General features: G+C 42.1%; 1 protein-coding gene across 1 annotated transcript in view; it reads left to right on the top strand.

Moving 5' to 3' along the window:
• Positions 1–6,998: 6,998 nt before the first annotated feature.
• EPB41L3 (erythrocyte membrane protein band 4.1 like 3) overlaps positions 6,999–11,761 on the top strand; it is a 59,633-nt gene continuing 54,870 nt past the window's right edge. Inside the window, exon 1 of the mRNA XM_082304311.1 lies at positions 6,999–7,067. Within this exon, the coding sequence (XP_082160437.1) occupies positions 7,014–7,067 (54 nt within the window). The 5' untranslated portion in view covers positions 6,999–7,013. The remainder of the gene's footprint in view (positions 7,068–11,761) is intronic.

The following is an 11,761-nucleotide window of genomic DNA, read 5'->3' as shown; positions in this document are numbered from 1 at the left end:
GTGCAGAATACATAAATGAGTTTGAAAATAGTAATTGGCCTCATTTAAAACATTTTCTGTCAAGCAATGTAGCTCATTAAATATTTAAGTTAAAAAAAAAAAAAAAGTCCTGTACTTTTTTTTTTGTGATCTTTAATAAGCCTGTTTCTACTAGTAAACATTGTAGTGTATGTTAAGAGTTGATAGTGACTTACTGCCAGATGAATAAGCAGATGTATATTCTGTGGAACTGCTTATAATTACACAGTAGCTATGGTTACCAGGTTAAAGAAATCATGGCTTGATGATAAACAGAAATAGACTGCAGCAGAGTGGTTTGGTTTTGAGTTGCTTAAAAGCAAAATGCTCAAGGATAAGACCATGAGGACTAAGAGCGTACAAGTAACAAACATAAGAGCAGACTCTATTTGCTGAACTAGCACAGAGTCTGCTTTTTCAAATCCTTGTTTTGATACAAAATCACAGTATTTTTTAAAGTTGGTTTTTGCTTCTATATAGCTTGAGAATTGGGTGCCAACCACATACTTGTAATGAAACTATTTAATTGAAATACTTAGATTTTGAATGAATATTGCTAATATTTTCATTTTGATTTAGTACTGGACAAAGTTAAGTTCAAACAGCCTTTTCACAGTCAAGGAAAGTCATATCCACTTTATTGTAAATCTAACACTTAGAATGACTTAATGGAAGTATTTATCTTTTCTTTTGGATGCTCCAGCACTTAGAAAGAAATGACGGAAGTGTGGGTGAATTCAAGCGGTAAGGACAGAACTGTGCTTAAGGACAGTTGTACATTTGCACCGATGTTGGCGGGCCCACTTCAGGTGTTTCTAGCATATATGTTGCCTGGAAGCATCAAAAGTACTTCAGTCCATTTCCAAAAGGGCGTGCAGGTGTTGAGGAGTTCAAGCCCTGTTGCCTTAAATGTAAAGAACAAAAGATTTAATGTTTTCAAAAGTTTCACATGGTTTAGAAACCCAAACTGCAGTGAATTGTATTGGATTTAGGGCCCTCAATCACACGAGCTTTTCTGAATGTGTTACTCTACTTTTATGAATTATGTGTCTGTGTGTAACTTCAACGTAGGTCTTATAATGTCTGTATATTATAATGTAGAATAAGATTTTATGGCAACGCGCTCTTCCTCAGAGTACAGATGCATTTAGACCTGGTCTTTTGCACCAGGGAAGCTTTCCTAGGTATCCTCATTGGGCCAGTAATAGCCACTTTAGTTTTAAAGGACAGGTATATTAAGACTAAAACTTTGTGCCTGATGATGTTTCTCCATTTTGTAAGCCTAGACTACAAATTCACAGCTACGAGATCATACTCAGTAGGTCTGCTCACCTTGTTTTACAGAATAACCAACCATGACTACAGAATCGGGATCGGACTCTGAGTCCAAGGATAAAGAGCAGGATCAGCAGGAGAGCCCTGCGCAGCAAGGAGCAGCGGAAACCCAGCCGCAGGACCAGCAGCAGCTGAGCGAAGAGCATCAAAACGCACTCGAGCAGTTCTCGGCTGTGGCAGCCCACAGCACACCGGTGAAAAAGGAGCAGGTAAGGGAGCCCATGCACGCATGCTCGCTGCATGCAATTAGTTACGTGCCCACTTATTGCTCCTGGGAAATAATGAGCCTGGTATGTTAGGAGCAGAAATATATGTTCCGATATGCATGGAAGGCTGTTTGGTGTGATGCTGTAGATCTTGACTGGTTGGTCTTTTGCATTTAAAAAATAATAGTTCTCACGCAGAATGTTTTGAAATTCAGGTCAGGTCTTTCTGCCTCCAGTGCTTAAATATAAGGGCAGTCTTATTAACTAAGCAGGAGACATCTTCGATCTTGCATTTGCATTAGATAGCAAACAGTGCCAATTTTTAAGAAGCTGAAAATGTTTTCAGAGTTCGTTTCTTCTTTGACACCTGCTGAAAACTGATTTCATGCTTGCTTGTCTGATGTGTGAGCCATGAAGAATCTGTGGTCCCTTAAGCTTCTCTTAGTTCCGAAATGACTGCATTATAATTACTTTAACTTTTCATGTAATAGGTTTCAGAAGAGCTATCTCATGCTTTTCCATTTGGTTCATTGTTGCACTTATTAAATTTGCGGAAGCTGCTTTCTTTTTCCCGTTAATAATTTCCAGTCAATAGGATTAACAGGCATTGTTCTTCATGGGTAAGTGACACACAATTAATGAGGTACCTGCAAATCTCATCCCTTAGCTCCATAAGGTTATGACCCCCATCTGATCGCATTTACCTTTGAAGAGTGGAATAAGTCAGTCTAACTCCTCTTTTCCTCCACCCTTTAAAAAAACAGATTGTTTGAAGTGAGGTCCTGTTATTTTACCTAGTTGGGAGACAGTGCTGGTGAAGCAAGCAAATGTAAGGCGTTACTTAAAATCAGCGTGAGTGCTCCCATAGAAGCTGTTTTGGGGCTGGCTGTGGTCTTGGGTTTTAAGCTTTTGTCCAAAAAGCTACAGCCCAAACTTGCTGGTGGTGGGGAAAAAATGGGGGTGTAAGCAATTTCAGATACAAACAAAGTATTTTTGTGTCTTCCTGGTTTATGGGTGCATTACCTAAATGCTTGGGACAGCAAATGTTTCTGGGACCAAATTAAAAGAGGTGTCTTATGTCTGACTTCTGATATCTCAAGAGGTAGACATAGCAGGGGAGAATTTCTGATGTTTATTGCTATTGAAGATCAACCACTGGAAGAACTGCTTATTTTTTTGATTACTAACAATTTTTACCATTGATAAACCCTGATCAGCCTCGCTCCGTGCCCACGGAGCTCTCTGCTCTTGCTCTCACATCCACCGATTATGTGTTAGAACAATTTTGGTCTCTGAAATAGATCAGAAATTGCATGTAGTTAGTTTGGAGAAAAGAGGCAGGGCTGCTTCTCCAAAAGAGAAAGGTGCTGCACAAACTGGTTATTAATTTAAAATATAATTCTATCAGGCCTAGGCATAAGTATTATTAATTTTATTCTTCCAGGCATCTTCAGTAATCTTTCTGCCCCAAGTTTCTTTTCATCTTAAACAAAACAAAACAAACCCAAAAACCACCACAACAACAACAAAAAAAAACCCTTAGGCACCAAACCTGTCTATCTGTGTTATGGAGGTCTGAGTTTGGAGACCTGAGATGCTCTCACTTGCTGTGTGATCCCTTCCTTTCCCAAAGATCGCCTGTGGGCAGGTGTCTGCAGAAGCCGTGATAGAAGAACTGGATTACTGAAGGGATATGCAAGACCTTCCCATTGAGACTACCAGTTTGAATCCGAAAGTCCGTGTTGTAAGCTGACTGCCAAATCCAGCTGCAGTGGTCTGCCCAGTATATTTTGTAGTGGCTTAAGTGTCTGTATCACAGGAGAGAACCACTTAAATGCAGCACTAAGAGGCAGCGCTGTTGGCGATGGTGTCATTAAAAAAGCCAAAAATTGAAGAAGTAATGGGTATCATTCTCTCTCTCTGCCACCTGTAATTGCAGTGAGGAAGTTGATGGGTTTTGCTGTCACTCATGTGAGAGAACCTTGGGAAGAAAGATTTAAGTTACCGATCCATGACGGTGACTTTTTGTTGTCATTCTATACACATAAAAAAGAACATTTTAATGAAGACAGAAAGGCTTCTTCATGTTGAGATTAGCAGTTACTACAGAAATTAGTCCTTTCTATCAGGTATAATAATGCAATCTTACTATCTTCCTGCCTTCCTGTCTCATTGAAAATGAGTGAGAAGGCATCGCACGGGCTGGGCACTGACATTTCTGAGCAACTATCATAAGCAGATGGGTTTCATGCATTGTGCAAGCTTGGTAATATCATTTCATACCCCAGTGAGAAGCCGTGAAGTGTCAAAGATCATTACTGCTGAATCCTGTGACTTCAAAGGCTTGCTTTGAGGGGGGAGGTCCAGCTTCAGAAGGGGCTGAACATACTGTGTCGTAGTAAGGTACAGTAATATAGATAGAGATGAGACACCTTATGTTTGAAAACCACAAACCCTGAAGCAACTTGTGCTGCACTAGAACTGAGTCCATGACACTGAATATACTGCAGAAATACAGCACAGAGGTATCTTGGGGAAGAATTTAGGAGAAAATGCGACTATGCTTGCAGAGTTCAAAATAATTCACCAAGTACATGGTTTTTTTCACTGACCGCTTTTTTTTTTTTTCCCCGAGATACCAGGATGTCAGGTTTCTTTAGGAGGAAGAGGCTTAATACAGTCTGAAAGTACTTCAGTGCCTGAACATGTCAGCATAGTTTGGGGGATCTTCTCTAATAGTTCTTGGCGTGTTTTGTTCTCCAGACAAATGAGAGAAAATTCTTTGTGTGATTTTAACCTAGACACATTCCCCTGGTCTTAATGTAGACGGGAACCTTAACAAACAAAATAACCCCAATACTATTTTTTAAAAAATATTTATAAATAAGCAAATGTCTGCTGTAGTCTTGAGATAACGAGTCTCTTAATGAAGGAAAATAATCACCAATCCATTAGGATTCACAGAAATTGTTTACAGGCTGAAGATGGTTCTAAAATTTAAATGGCTGCTGGGTGCCCTTGTTGTTGTGGGCTTTTTTCTCAAGCGGCTTTCCTGTTTTCTTGAAAAAAATTAATTCCATGCATCTGTTTTTGCTTTTTTTTTTTTTTTTTTTGTTGGTTGATTTTTGTTGGGGCAGGGTGTTAACTCTCACATGAGAAATCTAACGAGCCACCGGGTATGACAGTATATTTTTTCCAGCCCTGGAATGACTTTTGCACCCACACATGTGCATGTGCACCTTCCCTGGCAGATTTCTTTAACAAAAGGTATGGAAATCATCAAAGAGCCCCTCTGCCCATCATCATCAGCACAGCTCTTCACAGACGCCCTAGCAGGAGACATCTTCAGTCTTGTTTTTCTCTTGATGCAGTAGGTTGAACCACTTGCCAGCTGGCCGTGGTTGTGGTAGAGGGGTAGCTGGCCTCAAGCCTTACTCTGAGCCTAGGGGGACTCTCCCCCTTCATCACAGCTGCTCTGAGCATTAAATGCTCAGCGAACAGCTAATCTGCTGACATACGCTGTGCCTTCATCTCCCGCCAGCCTTCAAGGTATGCAAGGACCTTGACGTCCAGAGGCAGAGCTGGTGTCCAAGTGCTGGAAGGAGAAAGTCCTCCAGGGCTGGAGCTAGATGGGAGAAGAGCGGGCTGGTGCCAGGCTGCTCCTGGGGAAGAACATCCACTGCTCAGGGGATGCAGTGGATTTTGAAAGCAGCTTTTGTGTTGCTTTTTTATCTTTATAGTCCCACTTTCTTCTAGTCTTCCCACCCAGGGAAGCCCAGGAGACCTTTGCTATGTTCTCTGTCCCAGGGAAAAGAGGAGCCTGGGTCTTGCCTGGCCTCTTTGCAGTTGCCTCTTTGCAGTTTGCTGGGGTTTTGGTGGGAGCTGGAGGTGTTGGTAGCAGAGCCGATTCCAAATTCCTCTTTCCCCCATTCACCCTAAGGTAGAGATGAAGCTTATGGCTTGTTTGTATGAAATCTCTTGGGGAAAGTTCCCTGTGATTTAGCGGTACACTGTTGTTGCTGGTTATACGATGCAAGGTTGTTCTGGTCTCAAAGCAGATTAAAGCTTTTGGACGGATTTGCTCCACTCTCATGAAGGTTTATTACACACAATGAATGGAAATGGACTTGGAGGATTAATTTACAATATATTTCCAGCAATGCTTGTTGCTTATGACACTAAAATCATTCAGAGCCAAAACAGTTGGTTTTTTTGGTGTTTTTTTTTTTTTTTCCTTGTAGGGAGATAACAGAAAGATTTTTTTTTTTTTCTTTTCTTCTTTTCATTTAAGCTTTAGCTTAGGTATTACTGCACTCCTGTTGAGGTTTTGTTTGGAGACTATCAGGGACATAACTGATGAGAAGGGTAATGACTGTGGCATAGTGCTGTTGCTAGGAAGGGTGAAGTGCTGTAGAGCTGTTCTGGCTTTCATCTGGTGCCGTGGAGAGGACCATGGGCTGTGCTGCGTCGCGGTAACTCTTCAAATGGTCTGACCCTCAGATAAACCCAAGCAAAAGTAACCATGGTTGTTTTTTCTCTCCCCTTTCCCCTGCAGTATATTTGTCTTTCAAATAGCACCTTCTTCTCGACAGCTTGAGGGACTTATCGGGCATCTGTGGAGAGCAAAATTCAGCCTCTCATCCCGTAGTTATCATCCATTAGCCAGCCGGCTGCACATAAAAGTCGTTTGGCCCCTCATTTCCATCCTGTTTGTTTAACCCTTCGCTCAGGCACTTGGGGAGCCTTTCGCTCTCCCAGGCACGTCAGCATCCCCCTGCAAATTCACAACGTCATGGGCAGATCTTTCCCCTCATTCAGGGGACTGTTTTCTCACTGAGAGCGAAATTAGTGCAAACCTGATGTTACTTTCCTATTCCGTATGACACCATGGAAGCATCATATGATTTAATAGGTACAGGACTTAAAAGTAATATCAAGAAACTGTAGGAATATCTGTTCATCACGTTTACCAATTATTCAGCATTTCCAACAGACCAAAAAAAACAGGTCCAAGAAGTCCAAGTGGGATTCTGTACCTATGGAAAAAGTAGAAGTCTAAAGTATTTTCATGCATGCTCCTCCTTCATGGGTATTCTGGACATTTTGGAGTGAGAAGGGAGGGCTGGGAGGAATATGGGGAATATGGGAAATCTTTTCAATAGATAAAGAAGACTCTGTCCTCTATCAGGGGCTTTATCGTCCAAGCCCCACACTAGGCTCACCTAAATGCTTGGGTGCAAGGTGCATAGTGTACTGCATTGCGTGATTGGTTTATCTCACTTCAAAACGTATCTTTCTTTCTCTTAATAGGCCACAGACAAAGAACAGGAGTTTGCTGCTGCGAGTGCAAAACAGCTGGAATACCAGCAGCTAGAGGACGACAAGCTCTCTCAGAAATCATCGTCTAGCAAACTTTCCAAGTCTCCTCTAAAGATCGTCAAGAAACCGAAAAATATGCAGTGCAAAGTGACACTCCTGGATGGATCGGAATATGCATGTGAAGTAGAGGTAAATTACATTTTCACTTCTTTTTTTCATCCTGTCTGGAGGAAAATATTTGAAATTAGATTCCTAATTTAAGCAAAAATATGAATGGGCTGATATTTCACCAATGCCAAGCACAGAGATGCTATTATTGTTTTCTCTGAAGAAGTTGAAGACGTCTGGTTGAAGACATTGTACAGATTTGAGCTGGGTGAGGGATTGTGAGCAGTCCCTGGAACAGCCAGAGACTTTGGATTACTTTTATGTCAGCACATGCCACAACAGAATGCAGAAAATGAATTATGGGCAGCAGAGCCCATAAACAAAGAAGGATTTGGTCCCATAGGGCTTCTCTTTTCCTTGGTACTCTGCTGAGTTGAGACTCACGTTGAGTCATTGTCCAAACAGTAATTCTGACCATCGTGAGATTAGCAGGGGTATGAGAGACACCCAAGGGAGGCAGGGGAAGTGTCAGGAGCAAATAGCAGTGAGGGTGGTGAGATTTGTGTGCTTCTTCATAATGTCTGTGAATCATAACTGTGTCTGAACGTTACTGGCAGAAGGTTGCTGGTGGTTTTCTGTGGCAAGGAAACTTGCCTTCCCTGCTGGTACTTTGCTGGGAACCTACTTTTGGGAGGGATGGTCTGCTGCACTGTCACTTAGAAACCAGTCTGTGCCCGCAGGCAGACCCATGGTAAGAGGATGCCTTACCTTCAACTCCAGAAGGCCATGGAGAAGTAGAGCATAAGCAATTTTAGCATCTCATAGTGGGCATGAGCAAATTCAGCGTCTTGGAGTGGACCCATTTCTCCATTCAGCCTTTCGAGCCATGTCACTGAGGTGGTCTTTGGACAGTGGTACACCTGTCCTGAGCCTGCTTTAGGTCAGGAAGGAGGCCACAAGCAGCGGCCAGGAGGGGAAGGATGTGTGTTGGAGGGCTCTGCAAAGCCAGCCCTCCTTCGGGCAACCACAGGGTGCAGCAGAGAAGAAAAGCCACGTGGGGAAGACAGAAGAGAATAAAGGTAGAGATGGGATAGTCTGCAGGCTTGAAAAGGGAACCTGCAGGAACATGAAGAAGGAGAGAAGGCAGAGGAAAGCAGTATCTGACTGGGAGCCAAATCCTGATGTCTTTACAATCAGATTGCACCCAGCCCTTGCATCCTCCAGCCACTCTTGTTTTAAGTGCTTTGGAGAGTGGCAGGTGAGGAAGAACTTTTTGATTTTTATTTAACCGCGGCTTTACAGTTTGGGCCAAATTTTGCTATGCTAACACAGGAGCTGTGATTTTATTACTCTTACAGTGACTTAGCAGTCATGCTGTCGAGTATCTTTTAGTTTCACTGGCCAAGTCCTGTGTTGTTTCCTTCAGACTAGCAATAGCTATCTGGCCACATACTTTGTGACTATTAAATTGTCATTTCTTGACCTGCGGTCCCAGTTTTGTCTGTCAAGAATAGTGTGCAAACCATTAAGCTGGAAGAATGACTAATACTGGCTTTGATGGAAAGAGTCAAACTTGTTTCAGCTTTTGCCACTTGGTTATAAAATGTGAGTCACTTTTTGGAATACAATCAATCAAATTTTATTAAATAGGATTTCTATGGAAATCTTGTCTAGCGGGCTGAGCTTTATGAGAATGTAAGATGGAGCAGAAGGGGAGATTTGTTATGTTAGACTTCCACTTATGCAAAAAAATGCTGTGAAGAATACTTTGTTTTAGGAAGTTTCACTTTTTTGCTAAACTTGGACTCTGTTGGAGTTGACGTGTCAAAATGCTAGCATATAGAAGCCATCATGGTTTATTGCTTGTCAGATTTCTCTGCTTTGCAAGTTCTGAATAGCTCTTGAATGATGTCCAATATAAATTTTGTATGCATACTTACACTGCTGAAATATTTTGAAGTCGTATTGACTGCCATCAATAATCACTTTATCTGCTTCTAAGATGGTTAGACTTCCTAGGCAGAATGTAATATTGATGAGAATAGAGCTCCTAAAAGGATGACTCCTCAAATGACAAAGCTAGGATGATGAGCAGACCATTGGGTGCATTGAAACAAAAGTTAGTTGGGAGGCACAAATATTTCAGGGAGTGGTTTAGAAGGCACAGATATTTCAGGGAACAAGTGCAACTGGAGTGACGCATGCATTTACGTACCTTAAATGGATGATCCAGACTTTGCATCCTTCCTAGGTGGTATTGTCAGCATACTATGTGTATTGAGGATGCAACTGCAGGTACCTCTCTGGCACAGCCCATTCTGGCCTGTGGGAACACTTGGTAGATTCCCAGGGGAGTCCACTTCCCATGTGCATGAAGTTCAGCTACAGCAGAAGGATGCTGTGTCCAGCCAAGTGAGATGATGTGACTTTCACTGTGCTTTTTCTCCCAGGCAGAAAAAGTATATACAAAGGGAGTTAATAGGTCAGAGGGAGACTGAAGGTCTGTCTCAGGAGACGTCTCAGGAAACCATGTAGGAGGCTGAAGGTGAAGTTCTCCTACAGTAATTTTGGGTAATAACAAAGTTCTGTTTCACAGAAGCTCAGTGCTGCAGCACAAGAAATAATCTGTCACATTTCAGAAAAATGCTATCATATTTTAAGGATCACCTACAAGTGAATTTACTGTATCCCTTTAAACTGGGGGGGGGGGGGGGGGGGGGGGGGGGAGTATAAAAAAAAGTATACTGAAAGACCTAACAAATTATGGAGGTCAGTAAATTCCCCAAGATTAATTCCTTAAAAGAAAGGAGAGAGGGGCGGACAGCACATGGCAATCAAATATCTAATATTTCCATTCCTTGTGTTTAACCCACTTAACTGCATTTTTCGTTGTGGATGGTGGCCCAGGGTAGGGATGTGACAGTCGGTGGATGTGCGTCAGAAATGTCATCCCATGTTGTCAGCTTCTGTCTTCCAGCTCTGTCTGTGTGTCATGCTTCTACCCAGTGAAGGCTACAAAGCAGTGTGATCTAGAAGGACCATAAACTTAGAAACCTAATTCTGAGCTAGAGTAATAGCTCTGTCAGTGAATCTTGGTTTGGACGTGGGCCAGATATTTATCCCTCTAGAATTGCATTCCCTGTCTGGGAGTTGGGGATCATTATAGAATCCATCAGTTACTCTACGGAGTGCTTTGCAAATGACAAATGCTTTTATATATGTTAAATATTAATATCATTTAAAGGAGCTTATTGCTGTCAAGTAGAGCGCAACCTACGGCTTATCAATTTTGTGTTCATCCAGTTAATGACCTGACAGCCGAAATTGCACATATTCACAGACTGAGATGTGTCTGAGGCAGGTTTGGTTAATCCATTATTCCCTTGTTGTCCTTTGTTTCAGAAGCCCCTCTTTCTTATTCCATGTGAAATGCTGAGCGTCTTCACTGCCTTCTGTTGTGTCTTTCAGTCTCTCTCACATCCAGTACTTTGCATTTGTGACACCAGGCGTTTTTCATATTGTATGTCTACAGGGGAAGATGTAGTGGAGGTAACTTCAAAGCTGAGGTTAACAATGCTTCATCTAATGTGGTATCTATTCGGTGAAAGGATCTTAAGTAAATGCCAGGTAAAAGCTTTCTCCTGAGGCCCCACAGTGTTACTGCCTGTGTGTTGTATCTATCCTGACCCAGAAAGTCTCTCATGCAGTAAGACATTACAAGCCAAAACCAGGTTAAGTAGGTAACCCAACCTGTTCATTCATCCTCCTCCAAAACCATAAACCAGAAGCGTTACCATCTGTACCCCCACTGCCGCTCTTGTCTGGGAGCCTACAGATGGTAGCAGCAGGCTTATTTAAGAGAGGTATTTCCTTTCAGAGATGTAATGGTCATCGAATGGTGCTTCACCTGTCCAGGGACAGCTGTTGGCTTTTGTAGTAGAAGTATTTGCTGTATGCTGACATTGTCCCTGATACTCCCTCAAAGAAAAACAGCCTCAGGGTGGCTACGTGGTTCTCCCATGTCATGAAGAAGCTGGAGGTTTCTAATGGGCGCTCAGTCACAGGAGTCGACACAGTCTGCTCAGATGGATGCTGAGTGGTGATTTCCATCTAGATGTCCGCCCCTGCTGGAAGTGGTTCTTCTTGCGCTCTTCATTGCACTCTCCCAGCCAGCATCAGGACCAGAAATGCTTTTTGTCAAAAGTGGCCAAGTCCACAGCTGGGGCCAAAACTGCATGGCAAAGAAGGTGCTGAAGACTTCTCTGTTAAGCAAGCTAGACCTATACTTCACATTTGTTGGTTTGAAGAACCAAAGATAAAGCAAGATCCAAGACTGCAGATTGATTTCAGATAACCTTAAAAAAGACAGTGAGCGCACTAGTTCAGCTTTTTCCTAAGATACAAGAAAACATGCAGAAATAACTTATTTCTGGGTTCCTCCCACTTTAAGTAGGGGTTTTCAAGCGCTGTAGTACAATTACACTATTTCTAGGATTTATTTCCCACCTCTTTCCTCTCTACCCCATCTCAATTTTCTTTTATCTAGACTACTGCATTTTAATTAAAAGATTCAAGTGGAACCAGCTGTCATCCTCTCCCTTATATGTAGCCTAATTTGAAGTGTCTTCCTAAAACAGGTTGGAATTTGCCTTCATCGTTTCTGCTCTAAACATATACATGTTATTAATCACAAAGTGAGATCGGAAAGCTATAACATAATCTGTCTAAATAAATGGTAAAATAATTAGATTTCATTTTCGAAGGCTCAGCTGTCT

Source organism: Platalea leucorodia (assembly GCF_965183815.1).
Source record: "Platalea leucorodia genome assembly, chromosome: 1".
Classification (NCBI taxonomy): domain Eukaryota; kingdom Metazoa; phylum Chordata; class Aves; order Pelecaniformes; family Threskiornithidae; genus Platalea; species Platalea leucorodia.
The sequence above is the reverse complement of the archived record's forward strand: the minus strand, read 5'-3'. Positions and strand labels throughout refer to the sequence as shown.